General features: G+C 29.0%; 6 protein-coding genes across 7 annotated transcripts; 4 read left to right on the top strand and 2 right to left on the bottom strand.

Moving 5' to 3' along the window:
* Window positions 1-2: 2 nt before the first annotated feature.
* LOC143429234 (ATP-dependent RNA helicase DDX55) lies at window positions 3-2,397 on the top strand. Its single transcript, XM_076904744.1, has 7 exons — window positions 3-179; window positions 295-402; window positions 475-747; window positions 831-1,189; window positions 1,263-1,460; window positions 1,534-2,179; window positions 2,247-2,397. The coding sequence occupies exons 1-7, from the start codon at window positions 81-83 to the stop codon at window positions 2,286-2,288; spliced, it is 1,725 nt and encodes a 574-aa protein (XP_076760859.1). The 5' UTR covers window positions 3-80; the 3' UTR covers window positions 2,289-2,397.
* On the top strand, window positions 2,350-6,027 carry Tes (testin LIM domain protein). The gene is made up of 6 exons (XM_076904742.1): window positions 2,350-2,382; window positions 2,729-3,076; window positions 3,287-3,488; window positions 3,550-3,839; window positions 3,906-5,369; window positions 5,476-6,027. Exons 2-6 carry the CDS (start codon window positions 3,011-3,013, stop codon window positions 5,836-5,838), a joined length of 2,385 nt encoding a protein of 794 aa, XP_076760857.1. The 5' UTR covers window positions 2,350-2,382; window positions 2,729-3,010; the 3' UTR covers window positions 5,839-6,027.
* Window positions 6,028-6,428: 401 nt separating this feature from the next.
* On the bottom strand, window positions 6,429-9,253 carry LOC143429235 (uncharacterized). Of its 2 annotated transcripts, XM_076904746.1 has the most exons (6): window positions 9,114-9,217; window positions 8,799-8,921; window positions 8,189-8,635; window positions 7,330-8,100; window positions 6,991-7,243; window positions 6,429-6,927 (listed from the first exon to the last, which is right to left on the bottom strand). In XM_076904746.1, exons 3-6 carry the CDS (start codon window positions 8,618-8,620, stop codon window positions 6,791-6,793), a joined length of 1,593 nt encoding a protein of 530 aa, XP_076760861.1. In that variant the 5' UTR covers window positions 8,621-8,635; window positions 8,799-8,921; window positions 9,114-9,217; the 3' UTR covers window positions 6,429-6,790. The 2 variants fall into 2 exon arrangements, with proteins under 2 accessions (XP_076760861.1, XP_076760860.1); XM_076904745.1 differs by lacking the exon at window positions 8,799-8,921 and having other exon boundaries at window positions 9,114-9,253.
* A 435-nt stretch (window positions 9,254-9,688) lies between these two features.
* Window positions 9,689-11,394, top strand: LOC143429236 (CWF19-like protein 2). The gene is made up of 8 exons (XM_076904747.1): window positions 9,689-9,759; window positions 9,844-9,961; window positions 10,051-10,190; window positions 10,259-10,324; window positions 10,395-10,700; window positions 10,762-10,917; window positions 10,979-11,161; window positions 11,249-11,394. Exons 1-8 carry the CDS (start codon window positions 9,709-9,711, stop codon window positions 11,378-11,380), a joined length of 1,152 nt encoding a protein of 383 aa, XP_076760862.1. The 5' UTR covers window positions 9,689-9,708; the 3' UTR covers window positions 11,381-11,394.
* Window positions 11,395-11,423: 29 nt separating this feature from the next.
* On the bottom strand, window positions 11,424-13,148 carry LOC143429232 (protein arginine methyltransferase NDUFAF7, mitochondrial). Its single transcript, XM_076904741.1, has 5 exons — window positions 12,772-13,148; window positions 12,566-12,673; window positions 12,203-12,490; window positions 12,011-12,124; window positions 11,424-11,937 (listed from the first exon to the last, which is right to left on the bottom strand). Exons 1-5 carry the CDS (start codon window positions 13,084-13,086, stop codon window positions 11,449-11,451), a joined length of 1,314 nt encoding a protein of 437 aa, XP_076760856.1. The 5' UTR covers window positions 13,087-13,148; the 3' UTR covers window positions 11,424-11,448.
* Window positions 13,149-13,354: 206 nt separating this feature from the next.
* On the top strand, window positions 13,355-19,520 carry LOC143428801 (uncharacterized). The gene is made up of 12 exons (XM_076903936.1): window positions 13,355-13,764; window positions 13,863-14,737; window positions 14,808-14,909; window positions 15,034-15,171; window positions 15,254-15,532; window positions 15,617-15,882; window positions 15,951-16,100; window positions 16,163-16,345; window positions 16,422-17,375; window positions 17,444-17,635; window positions 17,702-17,982; window positions 18,061-19,520. Exons 1-12 carry the CDS (start codon window positions 13,598-13,600, stop codon window positions 19,490-19,492), a joined length of 5,019 nt encoding a protein of 1,672 aa, XP_076760051.1. The 5' UTR covers window positions 13,355-13,597; the 3' UTR covers window positions 19,493-19,520.
* Window positions 19,521-19,596: the final 76 nt, after the last annotated feature.

Here is a 19,596-nt window from a genome sequence, read left to right as displayed (position 1 = left end):
CAACCTTATAAAAAAAGACATTTACGTACACAGTTTTTAATTTCTTTTCTTCAATAGTAAACGAAATTTTTAATGTTATAATGGAAACACAAAATTGGGAAAAATTGGAGATACCTTTAAGCAAATCTGTATTGAAAACCATTGAAGAATTAAAATTTCCATACATGACACCCGTGCAGGTAAAATGTTGTAACAAAAATCATAAATCTACAATAAATATTCATTTATACTTTTAATAAAGAAGTTATAGTTAAATGTGTAACTCATAATACAATTCTTTCAAATTATATACAGGCAGCATCTATACCATTATTATTGAAAGGAAAAGATATTGCAGCAGAGGCAGTAACAGGGAGTGGAAAAACAATTGCATTTCTAGTTCCATTATTAGAAATATTACAGGTATCATATGAAATTTACAGTTATCTTTTCTTTAGCAATGTTTATTTATACAATATATTGTATTTGCAATAGAGGAGAAAAGAAAAATGGAAACCCAAAGAAATTGGAGCAATAATAATTAGTCCTACTAGAGAACTAGCTATACAAATAAGTGAAGTCTTACAAAAGTTTTTAAATAATATATCTGACTTAAAACAAGTGTTACTTGTTGGTGGTACAACAATTGCAGAAGATGCTGATAGACTTAAAGCAGGGGCAAACATTGTCGTAGCAACACCTGGTAGATTAGAAGATATGTTGTCCAATTGCAAAAGTATAAACTTGGCGGCGTGTGTAAAATTTTTGGTAACCATAATTTTGAAATATCAAACATTTATTTATGACAATATATTTCATTAATTAATGACCAGCAAAATAATTATTTGTAGGAAATACTAATCTTAGATGAAGCTGATAGATTGTTAGATTTAGGCTTTTCTGCAAGTTTAGACACGATATTAAGTTATTTACCACGTCTTAGACGAACAGGTTTATTTTCTGCAACTCAAACAAAGGAACTGCAACAATTAATAAGAGCTGGACTTAGAAACCCAGCTCTGATAACTGTCAAAGAGAAACCAAATATTTCTACACCAACAAATTTAAAAAATAACTATACTATTGTAAATGCTGAGTATAAATTATCTATAATGATAGATTTTATTCAGTGCAAAGGCATTAATTTAAAATATATGATTTTTTTATCTACCTGTGCATGTGTTGATTATTTCAGTCACATTATACAAATGTAAGTTATATTACTAGACAGTAGTAAGATATATTCTTGCCAAAATAAATTGTAGTACATAATTACTTTTTAGAATTTTGCCATCTATGCCAATATTTGCAATTCATGGTAAAATGAAAAATAAACGGTACAAAGTATTTAATGAATTTCGACGGACGGAAAATGGTATTTTGATTTGTACCGATGTCATGGCTCGTGGTATTGATATTTCTGAAGTGAATTGGGTATTACAATATGATCCTCCCTGTTCAGCAAGCAGTTTTGTACATAGGTAAGAATATTTTTATCTTTAAAGTTTATTGCCATTTATAATTTTATTCTACTTTATTGTTTACTTTTCTCAGATGTGGTAGAACTGCTAGAATTGGCAATGAAGGAAATGCATTATTATTTCTCTTAGAAACAGAAGACACATATGTAGATTTTATTAAAAGAAATCAGAAAGTAGATTTACAAGAAATAATTTTAGAACCATCTATAATTTCATATAAAAAATGTTTAAAATGCATGAGGGATTTGCAAAAGCAAGATCGTTCTCTTTTCGATAAAGCTAATAGGGCATTTGTATCATATGTACAAGCATACAATAAACATGAATGCAATTTAATATTAAGGCTAAAGGATATTGATTTGGGAAAGCTTGCAATGGGTTTTGGGTTATTGCGAATGCCTCGTATGCCTGAACTTAAGACAAGGGACATATCAAATTTTCATGGAGAAGATATTGATATCAATTCGATTAAATATTTAAATAAACAAAAAGAAAAAAGTCGTTTAGAAAAATTAAAGATCTTTCAAAATAGCGGAGTATGGCCTAAGTTACAAAAGCGCAAACACAAGCAAACTGAACCATGGTCTGAAGCTAAGAAAAAAAAGCATGAAGATCGCAAAACACGGAAAGAGAAAAAGCAAAAAAGAAAGATAAATGCGCAAGATATCGAAGATCTAGCCAAAGATATAGCGCTAATTAAAAAATTAAAAAAGAAAAAGGTATTGTTTGTTAACATAATTATAATAAATGTTTATATTTATTTCTAAGTGACGGTATTCGTTTTAGATTTCGGAAGAAGAATTCGACATAGCATTTGGAATTAATTAAAAAGTTTAATGGAGGTAATTGACACTTCATTATTGTTCAACTTTTTTTTTGTACATTTATATATATACAGAATATTATCATCCAATAAAATAAGGTAAATAATTCAAACTGAAGCCATGTTCAAATAAACCTTTCCGCTCAGTCTATAAGAATTTTTATCTGATATATAGATTAGAAAATATTTAAGTAATAGAGGGATCTACAATATTCCAACATACATTTATGTGTGTATGTTTTTATACATATATAAACACGTGTAACTGACTGATAAAACAGTGGTGTTCAGATTACGATATAAATTTTGATTCTTCAATAAAATTTATATCCAAATTTTTTTTAATTGAATACTCTAAGCAAATTAGGGAAGAAGATATTTCATATAGAAAATAAATTAAGAGTAATATGGATCGAAAAATGAAGTAAAATTGTATCCATAATAGGATGATAACGTTTGCTGACTTCACTGTAAACTCATACATAGTGTATGTATATGTGAAACATTTTTAAGAAATTTCTGTATGTGAGTGGGCCCTACTTAGCACTGAGTATGTATAGTAGAAGGGGAAGTATGAGCATTGGTCTTTGGTGAGCCATAGTGGTGAGTCACACGTTTATCGAAGTGTCAAGCGATTATACGTAAAGACTACTTTTTCAATTTTTACATTATTTGGTATGAAAATTTTGTTACAATAAATACTGAAATCAAAAAGAATTAATTGAAAATGACAGACACAGATGTAAGTGATCGTCCAAAGTGGTTGTTAGAATTGGAAAATCGAAAAAGAAAGGTAGGCATTCAAGAGAATAACTTCAAAGTATACCAAACAGAAATATTTTTTTTTAATATATTTATTTATTTTATATATTTATTATTTTTCACAAGAGCTATAATTCTTATCTAGTAATAACAACAAATTTTAATAAATTCCTCAAACTTAATTCTTCCCTCTATTATTACTCAAATGTTGTTTTTGAATTATTTTACCTATTCTATTCAGCCCCGACTGGCACATGAAGCTGGTGCTGGGGCACCTTGTGTTGTTTGTAAAGCAACATGCCCAGGTTTGGATTTACATTTTTGGAGAAAAATTTGCAAAAATTGCAAATGTAGCAAAGACAATCATGATGTCGATGATGACGATTTTCCACAATTTGATTTGTTGTTTGGGACCACAAAAAGATATAAGAAAAAACCAATTTGTAAGTATGATTAATATCAGAATATGCCATATATAATATTAATATAATAAATTATGTTTAGTACTACATATAAATAATGGAAAAGAACATGCAGAGGAAGCATTTGAATGGATACCACCGGATACAACAAAAGAACTTGCTGTAGACTATATGAAAGCTTTACCCATAGAAAAGTTACCTATTAAAGGATCAGCTGGTGCAGCTTTGAGAAGACAACTGTTACAAAAACAGTTACCTCTTCATGATATAGATTATAAAATTTGCGATAAATTAAGTGACCAAGAAAAAAAAGAATTTGAAAATTATTTAGAGAATATAAAAAAATATGTAGGTCAAGGAACAGTGACTAAGGTAAGTTACTACAACACGCGCTTAATCATTGACTAAATTTTATTTGCAATACTTTTTTTGTCATAGATACTAACTGCTCGTCCATTTGATGGATCATTAGTCACACCTGTGAATGCAACTGATATGCAACAATTTAGTCCACAAAATAAATTAAACACACCATCAAACATTATTCAATTACGTACACCAAGTAGCTTTGCACCAAAAAATTACGTAAATTACGTAAATATGCAACAGCTTTCTGCTCCTTTGGGTACAAGTAATTCTAGTAATATTAAAAGTATACCGATTTTTGAGAAATATGATACAGTCAGTAATAATAGTGGCATCGTAAAATCAGAACCAATTAAAGATAACCTTTACAATAAAGATTTTTATGTGAAAAGAATTGATAGTAATAATCAGAATATTACAACAGATATTCCAACAGCTGAAAATTCAAAGCATTTAAATGATGCAGTGATGAGTGTTAATTCTGAAGTTATATTGCCATCAGAATGTTATAAAGAAGCATATAAGGACATGCTTAAAAATCCATCTAGTACTCTGTTGCAATCAAAATTAATTAACGATAATGCTGATGTTGCTGAAGCTATATTAGCAGATGCTTTATTACCATCTAGTACAGTGCATGCAAATGATATCATTGGAAGCACGCTAGATGAAAAAGGTTTAATGTACATACGAGAGAAACTCACAAACAAATATAGTAAACAAGAAGCACAACAACAACAGGTAGCATATGGTACTCCCAGTTATGCAAGAAATTTTGAGTTAAATAACTCGTCGAGCAAAAATAATAATTTTGGATCACCAAATACAAATATTTCTACAAATAATAATAAAGGATCTAGCAACACAGCCAGCATTAGTGTCATGAAAAATCCTTCTAATATGTTAATTTCACCACAAGATAAACAGCAAACTTTTGAACCGATAAAAGTTGAAAGAGATATAATAAAGCCCAATGCAAACATAGTTCAATCTGGTCCTTTGGATCCAATGCAAAGTTATAATTCAGAAAAATTAAGAAATAGTAAATTAATAACTCCCATGAAGACTGCAGAAAATTCATTGCCTTCATCGGCTTCATCATCACAAACACATTTACAGTTTCCTAATATTAACAATCAGGAAGGAAAATTAAATAGCTTCGTAACACCTTCCACGGTTATTTACTCTGACAAATTGCATAATCAAATATTTCCTTATGAGAATGTTGCTATTGCGAAGCAATTGGAGCAGAGGTCTCCACACACCGAACATGTAGGAAATGCCATGGAAGGACTAATGATAGATTCTAGTAAGTTACAAAAGTGCCATAAATGCAAAGAAGCAATCAACGTTGGTGACGTTGCTATAATTACGGAAAGAACTAAAAACGCAGTATGGCATCCAGGATGTTTCACATGTAATATGTGTAATGAACTACTGGTAGATTTAGTCTACTTTTATTACAAAAACAAATTATACTGTGGCAGAGATTTAGCGAAGCTTCTAGGAATTCCTAGATGTTTTGCGTGTGATGAAGTAAGTACATACATGTTATGTATATTTAACAAAATTTGTCTTAAATTTTACGTCATTTTTTATAGCATGCAATAAATGTTCATATTACTTTTATTACATTTTACAGCTTATTTTTGTACGAGAATATACCGTCGCAGAAGGTGAAAATTATCACGTAAAACATTTTTGCTGTTGGGATTGCGATATTCCATTGGCTGGAAAACAATACATCACAGAAAACGATCGTCCACTGTGTCTGTTATGTTATCAAAAAACATATGCAAAAACATGTAACACGTGCGAAAAGGTAATTGCTGCAGATCAACAAGGTATCCCTGTTAAAGATTTAAATTTTCATGCAACAGGGACTTGTTTTTGTTGCTACATTTGTAAGAAAAATTTGTTAAATGGCAAGTTTGCAGTTAAAGAGAAAAAAATATTATGTAGTAAGGAATGTATTTCAAAATTTTTATATTTACAAAATAAGTAGCAGATTAGGAAATATTAATATTATTCCATTTTTAACAACTTTTTGCCATTTTATATATCTTGAATTTTGCTACCTTATAAAATACATTGTATTTTTAATATTTTGTACATATTGTCAGTATAAAATGTATATCATTAAAAGAAAACATTTTACACAGTTGTGTACAAAAATATATTTTTACCAAGTATTTATATCATTCTTTCATAAATATTCATTATATACTTATATTTGACATTTTTAATAATTATAACATTCATTAGAAGAGTCAGAGCATAATAAGAACAATTTTATTTTTACCATAATTTGTTTACTCTTATGTTAAAATATTTTATTAATGCACTGGCTGTTTTTAGAGAGAAAGTATGCATTTATCTGGAAAGTATCCTAAAAACTTACATCAAATTATTACCAATTACCAGTAGTATGTGAAACAAATGTTTGCTATATTTAAGAATGACATATTTCAGTGTCATAATTTGTGTAGAATTTGATAGAAAAATATTAACCAATACCTACTGTACATGATCCAACCAAGGTAACTAAGTATCTATTGTTTTCAATCCATTTTTTGTACAATTAATTTCAAGCACTATAACTTAAAGAATTTTAATACCACATTCCATACAAACAAGTGTACCCAATAGGATACAAAATAATTTCAAATATACAATTTTTTTATGTACTAAATCTAAAGAGGTGAGTTTTCGCCTATTTCAAATATTTCAAAATATTATCTTAAGCAAAAATGCTATAGCGCAACATCCTTATTTTTGATGTTTAAATTCATTGATTATCAGGTTTTTTTAGATATATAGGACATAAACATATACCTGTGCAAATTTTTGATAAAATAGAAAAAATATATACTTACCATATACTAAGGTAAGTAAAAAATTAATATCAATACGTGTTACAAACTTTTTCACACATTTGTTCAAAAGTTTATAATGCTTCATTCCGAATCACTGTCAACAACGCTTAAAACGCGTTTAAATGTATTACGTGCTTCACGATGTTTTGTAGGTGTTTCCGAAGTTTTTATTGATTCCCTATTAGAATCCTTGTTTCTTTGAGCACGTGTAACGCGTCCTAAAATTGATTATTACGACAGTTACTATTGATATCCCAGATAAATTCTATAAAATTACAAACCTTCTGAAATAATATTGCTTGTACTTAATTCTGCAACATCTTTCAAACTTTCATTCCTTTCTTTAGCCTTTTTACATTTCTCTACAGTTGGTCTGCCATTAACTCCATTTTTCTCTAGCAATGCTTTGAGACATCTTATTCTTGCAGCATGTGATTTGCAATCAACCCAAAGATCATTATAAGATTTTACATATATTCCAGCAATTCTAATATATTTTTTGTACAATTGTATTCTTTTATCATCTTCAGGTCTCTATAAAAGAATTCAGAAATATTATTTTGCACAAATACATTTATAGAAAGATCTGATGTATAATATTGAAATATTATTGAACTAACTGTATTTCTGTTTCTTTTCCTATCTTTAGAAGTGTCTTCATTATCACTTTCATCTTTACTTTTACTTTTTACCGATTCCATATCAGATTCATTTTCTTCTGTTCTCACATCTTCTGTTGTTATATTAGAATTTTCATCTTCCTCATCTTCCTTTTCAAGCAATTTTTTAACCTCTCGCTTTGTTTTACCACGCCCTCTTTTTGATTCTGTAGTTTTTTTACTTGTCATTACTTTCTTAAGTTTCTTCTTAGTTTTTGGACTATAATCTTCATCCGAAACATCATCATTATTTTCCTCTGAATCCGTATTTTTTGTTTTACTGAAAGATGTTCTGCCCTTTTTCTTTCCTCTTTTTGTAGTTTGCTTGGGTTTTACTTCTGATGCATCCTGTGAATCAGACTTGTCTGCTTCAGACGAACTGATATCAAGTTCTGAATCATTAGGTTTTGCTTTGACAATTATAGTTTTTGGCTTGGGCTCCTTATTTTCTTCAGCTTCATTTTCAGAAACACTTGAAGATTCTTTATCACTGGCACACTCTACTGAAAGTTCTAAACCTTCTACTACTTCAGCATTCTCAATTTGTGATTTTCTATTTTTCTTTTTTGGTTTGATGCTAACTTCCTCTTCCTCCCCTGCGCCTTGATCATTCTCCTCTTTCTCTTGTTCTTCCACCTGCTTCTCTTCCACTTTTTTTTCTTTGCCAATTTCTTCCTTAACTATTGCACCTTCTACATTCTCATTTATTGCAGATTCTACAGATATGCTTTCCTTTTACATATGTAAACAATAAAGGTATGACCATATTAAAAAATCTTTAAAAATTAAATTTTCAATAAATATGTAAATAATTTATTACCTTTTGTTTTATGTCTGTTGAAATATTAGGCGTTGTATCTCCTTCAACTGCGACATCATTATTAATCAATGTATCATTTCTACTTTTAGATGTTGCAACATCCGTCTCGGTCACAATTTCATTTCTATTATCTTCTGACAATGATTTAATCTTATCTTCCTTATTGTCACCACTTATATCCTTTGCATTTTCTTTTACCTCCTTTGAAATACCATTTACTTCCGAAGTATTTCCAATGTTATTATTTGTGGACATTGTTTCATCAACAAACGAACATAATTTTTTGGAAGGCGGATCAAACTTTTCATTCTCTGAGGTTTCTTCGCGTAACCTTTTTTGCTTAGGTTCACTTGTATGTATAGAATTATTAGAATTATTTAAAGACGGAATTTCATCTTGTCTTTCCTTGTCATTTTGATCAGATTCAATCATTTTCTATAAGTTTATCTAAAACTCGGAAATGTATTGTACATATAGATACGTATACAGATAAATAGATAAAAGTTACATACTGATAAAGGTGGAATAATAAAAAGATTATAAAATACTATTCCTTTGTAACAAGCAAATTTTATAATACTTCTTATTTGACAACGAAGTATAGTGGCACCTTATTCAATTAATGCGAAATTTCACTCTGATAATATTCATCAATTGGATCATTGGTAATCGTTCAATTTAATATAATTTTGTATACAAAGTAAGATAACGCTAAAATAGCTAATATCGTGCTCTATTAGAGAAAGAATGTTTTTTATTACATAAATTTATTTACTTGATCACGAAATTACTATTAATAAATTGTGAAACAGCAACAAACATTTTCTGTAGATCAACACGAAGTGTTATCTGTTTTAACGCGCGTCACCGTTGTAAAAAGAAAAATAATAGGAAGAATGAAAGATAAAAGACAGAATTAACTTACAATGAGAAAATCGCCAAGAAATATTAAACTAATTATTTTATAAGCGATGATTGTGTGTGTAACGTTTGCGCGGCAAAATCTACGCGGTAACTACGTAGTCGCTATTGATTGGTAAATTATGTATAGTATAGTACTGTCGTATACAGCTAACAAGAAAATATTCCATATTTTACATATGTAATATTTCAAACTATAGTTAGAAGAGAACTATCGTCTACAATTTAAAAAGACTATAAATTTCTTTCAACGGCTATATACATTGTTTACGCTCGCATTTTAACAACTTTTATTTTTATTTATTATTATAAAATTTTATTTCCTATCCTGTAATTTACAATTTTTCAAGTAGTGATATATTACAGTTATATTTGTGTTTATATTTTAAAAATTTTAACCTGAAATTTTAAATAATACGAATAAAGTTAGTACGGGTAGGTAAGTACTATACATTCATGTCACTATACACATTGTCATCGTCGTGTTGACGTACAGTATTGTACGTAAAACTAGTTTATGAAATGATATTGTTATTTAATTATATTGGTTACAATTAAATTCAGATATGTCGAAAATGAAAGGTTTGACGGAAGCAGAAATGAATAAGTTGGGAGCAAGGATTGTCAAAGCTGAAATAATGGGTAACACGGTAAGTTATATGTATATTGAGGCATCGCATATATTTATTTTAAAAAGTGTGCTGTTCTTACAAAATTCATGTTATTTTTTGTAGGAACTTGCTGAGGAATTAAAAATTCAATTAAGAAATGCTAGAGAAATTGCAAAAAATGTTCAAGTACATGATACAGGAAAGGTTGAAAATGTTATTCTTACACGAACTGATGCTAAAGGTATACTAGAAATACAACTTTTGTCAAACTTTGTGTAAATAACTGTATACAAGAAATATGTCTGTTTATATTAATAAAATGAATGATAGGTATTACGCGACCATTGGAATCCAGTAGTCAACCTAGAGAATCTTCTCAAAATATCAAACGAAAGAGTGCAGACACACATATATCTGGGAAAAGAGTGCGTCACTACTTTGACGACGACAAATACTCATTGGAACAATTGGTAAATATATTGAAATAATACGTTTACTTATATATGTGTTAAATAATAATAGAATTTTATTTGGTTAGTTTCACAAAGAAAGAGGAAGATCTACAAATGAAGATGATGCAGCATTTGTTAAAGTAGCTAGTAAGGTATGTCACATGTGTAAAATGTACTTCAAACAAATATCACAGATTAATGAATATGTGAAATGGTTTGTAGAATATGGACATGGATGACATGTTTGAGGAAAACATCACACGTGTTAAGTCAGATGCAAAATCCGATGAAAAAAATCGTTCGCTTGCAATTAAAGAGCACAAACGTCTGTCAAAAAGTTTGGATAATTGTTATTGGTGTATTGATTCAAAATACATGTTAAAACATATGATTGTTACAATGGATTCTGAAATTTGTTTAAGTCTTCCTCGATTTACTTCTTTGACTGTTGGACATTGTATAATAACGCCAACTTATCATGTTGCTTGTCAGCTACAATTGGATGAAAATGTTTGGGAAAAGTTGAAGGTATTATAGAAAGATATTGTTACCTAATGATGTAATTTTCTTCTTTAATAATTGTTTTCAGATGCTGAAACGAGCTTTATATCAGATGTTTAGCGATCAAAATCAATATCCAATATTCTATGAGATTTATAAAAAGCGTTACAAATTTTCACATATGAAATTAGAATGTGTTCCACTATCAAAGGAAATTGGTGAATTAGCACCTATGTACTTTAAGGTAAGTAGAGACAAACGAGATATTTGTATATATTTGAACATTGTACTTAATGTTTTAATAGAAAGCCTTATTAGAATGCGAAATGGAATGGTCAATGAATAAAAAAGTCGTTAATCTTGAAAACAAAGATATTCGTCAAGTTGTTCCAAATGGTCTGTCCTATTTTATGGTGGAGTTTGAAACAAACAAAGGGTATGCTCACGTTATCGAAGACGAGCGTATGTTTCCAAAGAATTTTGCAGAGGTAAATTTTTAAAAAACTATATATAAGTAAATAATATTATATATCCCGTGGAAAGTAGTTCAGCTTAAAATGTTTCATTTACTGTAGGAAATTATAGGCGGAATGTTAAATCTAGATTACGATATATGGCGAAAGCCAAGAAAAGAAAATGTTGATCAGCAACGTGAAAAGGTATTAAAATTTTCAGAAATATGGAAGAAATATGAAATTTTTAAATAAAAAGTTATAATTAAATACATATTTATATATAAATTATTTATTTGTATAACATTACTCAAAATTTGTATTTAACAAAAACCTGCTACTGGAATTTTCTCTAGATATTCTTTCAAGACAGATGGAAACATGGATAAAACTTTAAAACGTGCTCCCATTTTATCTTCATCCATTATCATATGATATCCAGATTCTAAGCACTTCAATTCTTCTTTTGTGACATTTTGTAAAAGTATTTGCAGTCTTATGTTAATTCCAAGATTTCTTAAGAAGCTTGCTTGTGTCACTGGTCCAAAAGTTATTAGTCTGTTATCTTTCTCTGCAACTTTTTTTATAGCTGCAAAATCAACATCAGCTGTCAAATCTGCCTTTCCTGGATACAATAACGGATCATGTACTTTATGTTGAAAAAATCCACGGAAGGTGTCAGTCTTATCACCATTATGACCATAATCACAAATTAAGGCAAATCCACCACATTGCCACAAAAAATTTGCTATATAATCTACCACTGCTAAACTTTCTGCACTAATTTCAACATGTTCTCTTACTTCATCATTCTGTAAAATATTGATCAAGTGTGTTTAATCACTTATTATTTTATTTTGAAAGGTGAAACATATAAAACCTTACTGATATGTAAATAGTAGCAGGGGTTGGTGTTTTTGACAACACATAACACAATTTTTCTTCTTTAGTTCCTTGAATTATGTCTACCAAAACTTCACACCATCCCTTGTCAGTTTTCTAAATTAAAAATTGTTTTATTCATACAATAACATGTATTAATCAATTATTTTTAAGTAATACTTATGGTTAATATACCTGAAATTTGTGAATTGGTAATGCATCAAAAAATTCATGTGCTAAAATGATACTAAAATTTCTAGGTACATCCTTAATAGAGTGATACCAATATAATTTTACTCCATCCTCTGTAGTACCCTCTCTATAGTAGGTAATAGAATTCTGTTGAGCTTCGTTTAACTGTGTATATATATCATGTTCTTTAATTGTTTTACACAAATTCTTTGCTTGAATTAAAGAGAGGGTAGGGCTAATTTCTACCAAATGTACTGATGTATTGTTCAAGATCCTAAATTGCTTAAATACCTACATATAATGGCAGTATATTTATGAGATATTTTCGTCATTTTTATTTGAATGTTAAATATTAAGCACGCATACCTTCAGTATATCTTTAATTAAGGTACCCCTACCTGGACCTAATTCAACAATTTGAAAAGGGTCCTTTGAAATTTTTTGCCATTCACGTATTATCCAAACAGCTATCATCTAAAAAATAAACATTGAAATACAAATGACTCATCCTTCTTTTGAAGCAATGCAATACATATAATTTACTTGTACATTTTTAACTGAAACTTACATACTTCTCCAAATAATTGTGTAATCTCCGGGGATGTTATGAAATCACCATGCTTTCCAAAAACATCCTTATTCATATAGTATCCTGTAGCTGGATGAGTTAAAACTTCTTTCATGTAATCAGCAACTGTTATAGGACCACAAGCTAAAATTTTTGAATATAAATGCTGATAAAGATTTTCTGGCTTTTTATTGTTTAGAGTTGAGAAATTATATGATGAACAACAGAAATAATTTTTTCGACAATTTAAAAACATTTTTATATTAAATAATTTATAATGTTTTGTGCGTCTTTGAAATATTTGAAACATTGTAATCATATCCGAAACACTTTAAAGAACTAAGTATCACAAATTTATAGGTTACTGTTACTGTTACAAATATACACAAATATTATATATTTGAAAAAATGGTCCATTTCCCATGCAGAAATTAAACGATACTGTGATGTATTGTAACAGTTATAGTCTTTTAAAATTATGTTACAATTGTAGTTCGACCCCCAGAAAACGTTAGCTGGCAATTTAAAATCTAGAGCCCCCAAATTCTAAGGAAAAAAAATAGACTGGATGAGTAGTCTATCTTATACCTCGTTCGTGATTGAAGATTACGAATTATTTTCTACAGTAATTTTGTAACTATAACCGATAAAAAGTAAATTAAAAGTATCAGTATTAATAATTAGTTTTTTCATATACATGTATATAGCATTTATACTAAGAATTTGAACCATTGACAGTACTTTTGTATGTTTTACTGATATTAACCTAAACCGGTGACAAATGTAAATAAATGTATAGATCCAACGATGTATGATATTCCGGGAAATAAATGGAATCGAGGATGAAATTACAGAAATCTCTACCGCCGTTAGTTGAAGGCAAAATTCATGGTTATTTAAAACTTGTCGTAGATGAAGTTATTTGGTCAAAAAGAAATTTCAGTGAGGTTAGAGTATTAATATCCTGGTGGGGAGAAACCAGTAGAACTGAATTTAGGTAATTTATCTTTCTCTAATTAAAATAACTTTATTTAAATAGTTGAATACGGGCAATTTTCAGTCTTTGTATATGTTTTAAAATATGTCCTTTTGTAGACCAGTGGACATTACAAAGAATGTTACAAGACCAATAGAGGAAACGACAGAAATTTATGCCATTCGTACAAATATAAATCTATTTGAGGAGTACATTAAAAACTGTGAATCCATAGAATTGATGGTTGTTAGTGAAGAGACCAATCAGATTATAGGAACTTCTCAAGTTACAGATTTATTAGAGATTTTTAAATGTAAATCATATTTTAGATATATACCGATAATAAGTAATTGTGGAACTACAATAGGAGAAATTCACATTTCTATGAAATTGGAACATATGACGAAATCTTTTAATAATCAATTAAGAACTCATAGATGTGAGAAAAAGCAAGTGCTTGATAATAGCTTGCTATTAACCATTAATAGTTTGAAGAATCAGCATGATATGAAAGTTGATAGATGTACTATTGCCGGAAGAATGAAACCAGAAGACAGTGAATCTTATAAATCTATTTTAAGACTAAGGAAACCAGAATTTCAGGAACCTGTGAAAAAATTTAATAATAATGTAGTAACGGATAAACTAGTTGCTAGAGTTGTCGCAAGAGCACAAAAACTTAGAGGAGCTTTGTTAAAAGAAACATACGACGAAGATGAATTCAATTCTAGTAATAATTCAATAAACAATAGTTTACAAGCTCATATGTCTATGGATGATGAAGTAAAATTGGATGAATGCTTCCTGGATAAAGATATGGCATCTTCAGATGGTAATAAAACATTATGTAAACAGAGTTTGGCAGATCTTGCATCAAACAGTCTAAAATCCGTCAGATATGGTATTAAGAATTCAACAAGTAATGTACCATCTACAAGGACTTCTTCATTACAAGATACATTCCTGAGAAAGCAATTGTGTACTGATTTAGAAGGTTTATTTAATTTTTAAAAATCTATTCTTATTTTTGATCATATATTAACGAAGATTACATTCCATTTCAGATACTGAACTACTTGATTTTATTCATTATATTAGAATTAATATTGAGTCATTTACTTTAAGCCCTGCTGGTTATAGACGTGTAAAGTCTTCTTCTCTATTGCGTATGTAAATTTGTGAAACTTATTTATAAAAATTTATAATCTGTGCACATATTTTAATATTTAAAGATTTATACGAATCAAATGTATGTATTTTTGCTACAAATTAAACATATATTTTTTGCAGATAATGATAATACTTTCTTATCTGCAACGTATTTTATTCAGTATGACATGACATTTGATTATATTAGACAATATGATAAGAAGTGGATCAAAGAGAAAAAACCAATAAAAATATGTTCCAATAAACAAACACATCAAGGTACATCAATGATATTAAAATGCATGTATTGTTTACAATATATATTTTATTAGGATTATAGTTAAATGAAATATCATTACAGCAATTTATTTTAACCACAATACTACATACAGAGTATCTAAATCAAAATACTACGCAGAGTGGTTTATAAAGTTTAAAGTATTTGTTCGTCATATGAACAAGAAAACATTAATTGAATTAGGAAACGCAGTAATTTCCATTAATGATGTTATAAAATGTAAAAATTGGAGATTTGAACAACAACTGTCTATTATTAATAAAGGAATAAGAATAGGCGAATTAAGCATAGTTGTAGAACTAGGTTCAGATCCTAGTTACTGTTCTGAAAAGCAGTATATAAGTGAGTATTCTAGAAATGCAGGGAATATTAATGAACAAATTTAACCATATAATATATATGTATATATAATGCATATTTTTTTAGATAGTGTAACATCTGCTAAAGAAAACATTCCAAATTTGCAAACACAACAACTAGTAAATGAAAACAGAAATAAAAAAAGTAAGAGCACTGCAAGAAATCAGTCTACATCAGACAACGAACTACAAACAATTCCAGTTGGAGTTACAGATAGCTTAGGTTCCAGTAGTGATTTGATTAGTTCAAAAAATCTAACACAATTCAAAACAGAAAATACAGATGATAAAAACATTGATGCAAAGCACTATGAAGTTGTAACGGAAAATAAGGTACAAAAGTATAATTTATTGTATAAGTATACATATATTTTTTTTGTGATGATATGATTATTGTATAGGTTCTACTTCATGGTTTAATATATGTAGCTGAAGGACAAGAACTACCAGAATTAAATACATATTTAATTTGTAGAGCATTTTGGAAAGAGGATAAGTCTAGAAGTCAAGTTTGTAATAATACGAAAAATCCGTTTTATCAATTTTTTCAGGTAAATATTTATTAAGATTTGGATAAATTATATATTTTTATAAATATACCCTTACATTTCAGTTAGTACCCCTTATATATGACAGTGATTTATTAGATCGTATTAAAGACAATTATATAATTATTGAAGTTTATTCAAAAAAGAATAATATAGATAATCTACTAGGATTGTCAAAATTATCTGTACATCAATTATATATTGCATACAGAGATCCACGTGTTCTGCCTCATCTACTATTATCCAAGGTCAGCAATTCTAAATTAATATAATTCATGTTTATTTTATTTCACGTACAATTTCTTTTGCAATTTATCATTTCAGTATCCTGTGGTAAGTGTAGATGAGTGGGTACCAATTATGGACCCTGTAACTGGTCAATCTTGCGGTCAATTGCTTGCACTGGTAGCTCTTGGATCTGCTGAACAAATTGCATTACTGGAAATGTCAAGAAACTTAAGAAATATTGGTACTGTATCGCAAACAATACATTTCAAACAATTTTCCGATTATATGACGTACTCACAAGATATACAACAATGCAAACAAGAAATGCATGATCCTCAAATATCTGATATCAATACTGTTGAAAGAAATTTATATTTTTCTAATTTTAAAACTCAAGAATGTCAGACAGATATATCTACTGTTAAAGAATATAAGTTTAATGGAGATCTACAAAAAAAACTTTCAAATTCGAAATATTCTACTGAACATGATACAGTTGATAATTCCAGGCAATTTTTAAATGTTAACACAAGCCAAGCAGTACAAACTGAGGGAAGTTTGGAAAAGAAAGAGCAAGCATGTGCAGAGGAACACATGTGTATGAATGAATTGAATTTCAATAATAGCTCCGATGAGAGTGATAATAGTAGTGTTAGACATAATTTTCATTTACCAATAGAAACTTATAGAAGTGTTGGTGTTGGTGCTGAATATAATGAAGAGATCGATCAACAATCAAATACTGATCACAACAATACAACATTTGAGTTGCCAACCCTAATTCATACAGAAAATGAATCAACGAATTCTACGTATAGCCAAACAGTGTTTAGAGCTATTATGGAGATTGAATGTGCTTTACACTTACCAAAAATAGAAAAAATTAATGAAACCATCGAACCAAGTACATACGTTTCATTTCATGCGAATAAATCCGGTCATACAAAACGTTCGAATTCTTGCATAACTACTAATATTTTTCCACATAATTGTAATCCGAAATGGAACTGGAAATGTGACACAGAGTTACCAATAGAACTGCTTTTACATGTATGTCATTTTTTTATTTATACATAAAATATGTTTTTTTTTTTTTTAATTTGAAGTTTTTCTTGCAGAATGAAAAGAGATTAATTTTAAAAGTTTGGCGTATATTAGATGCAGAAGTCAATATGCAAATAAATTTGGAGAAAGATATTGTTATAGGATTTTCTGCTATTGATCTTTCCGTTTTACTTAGTGGCTTTCCAACAGTATCTGGTTGGTTTCACATAATGGACTTCACTGGCAAATGCAACGGACAAATCAAGGTACTATTCAGAATTAATTTCCATGTTTCCATGTTTGTCTTGCATACTTTACTTTCGATATTTTAGATATGTATAACACCACTGGATAATTTATCATTATTTGGCAAACCTACAATAACATTAAATACAACCCGGCTGCTAACACAGTCTATGCCACAATTAAATTGGATTCCATTGCATACTCATGAAATGTATTCTGGTAATGTAGAAAGAAATAGTAATAATTACACTTTGTCAACTGTTACACAAGAGGAAAAATCATTACACAGCGAAACCCAATCAAATGAATCTATTACGCATATTGATCTTGAAGATGTATCTACGTCGTTCTTATCTTTATCTCTGAAGTAAGCGAATTTGTTGTATTCATTTTATTTTTTTTTTTACAGCATATAATTTTTTTATGATTACCGTCTTTTATATAGGCAAAAATTAACTGAATTAGACGAGATTACAAAACGATTAGAATCACGATTACGTGATGTGACAAATATGGCTTTTGAAGATGACTTAGAAAATGAATTTGATTCAAATGAACCAAACAGTGATGCTGAAAATAACGATTATAAAATTACAGCTTCAGTGGTACCCAATGCCACAACGAATTACAATAGTAGAATGTATCAAATATCTCAAATAGATAGAAAATTATTACATACTACAGAGACTAAAGAAAATGAAAATCAAAATACATCAATTGTAACGAGCATTGAAAACTTCTTGCCTCAAACTGATATTAATTGCAAGAAAATAGTTACTTGTGAGATAATGAAACCCAATACTTCTAAAATATCGAATTCTTGTAATAAACAATATTTATCAAACGATGATTGTGAAATGCAACAGCAAAGTGAACATTCCATGCAAAGTATTAAAACATTCGATAATACGTTCATCGATTATCCAGAACGAGGAACAAAAATGCATATAAATTATTTACTTGATAAACTGTCGTTACAATTTCCTGCACAATCATATCTGACTAAAAGTAGTCCAAGAAAAAGAAATGTTACCAATTTATTATCAAATTTGCAATTAAGTAATAATAATTTACAAGATAGTGATAAATGTAACCAAGACTTGAAAGTATGCACAGTACCAACTCAAACAGATGATATATATGAGCAAACAATTACAAATTCAGAAGTAACTAGTTGTACAACAGACCAAAAAATCGATTCATCTGATAGAAATTCAGTTGAGGCACTAATGCAACCACAGATTACTAATAAAATGTCAACCGTAATCCGTGAAGAACTAATTACTGAAGAGAACAGTAATACATCCAAATGCGACGAATTAACAACTTATCTTTTAACATCGAATGTTCGACACATGGATTTAAATAACATTTTTAGCCCTCTTTTGTACCAACATTTAGTGCCTGATCTATATTATCCAAATACATCACCAGACGAAGAAACCGTTAAACAGTTAGATAATCGATATAGTAAAGTATTTAATAGATCGATAGATAAGACATTAAATGAAGTACACAATTTAAGGGAAGCTAATATGTCCTCAGAAAATGCCGAACTATATAGGGCAACACCATCTGGAGTATCAGAAAATATTGATGATAGTATTGACTTAACCATTCTTCATAAAAGTAGTGATAATGATCTGTTGGCAAGTAATAGTACAGAATCGACAACAACTATATCAGTTGAAAAGTCATTAATGAAATCGATTGATTCTGACCTAGTTGAAAATTGTAATTTTACATTCCCTGAAACATCTATTCTTGTGCTTTCAAGACAAGCCCCTGATGGCGGTAATCCCGTCGAAGATGCTAAAAAACCATTAATCGCACAACAGAATAATCAAACTCAATATTCATCAAGTGGTTGTAATTAATGTGCAATAAAATTATTATATATTCAATGATCATAATTATAAATTACATTTACATTAATGTATATATTGTCTACATTATAAATGTTTTTTCTTATTACACATAA

The sequence above is a fragment of the Xylocopa sonorina genome, chromosome 11 (genome assembly GCF_050948175.1).
Source record: "Xylocopa sonorina isolate GNS202 chromosome 11, iyXylSono1_principal, whole genome shotgun sequence".
Classification (NCBI taxonomy): domain Eukaryota; kingdom Metazoa; phylum Arthropoda; class Insecta; order Hymenoptera; family Apidae; genus Xylocopa; species Xylocopa sonorina.
This window is presented reverse-complemented; position numbering and strand designations above follow the sequence as displayed.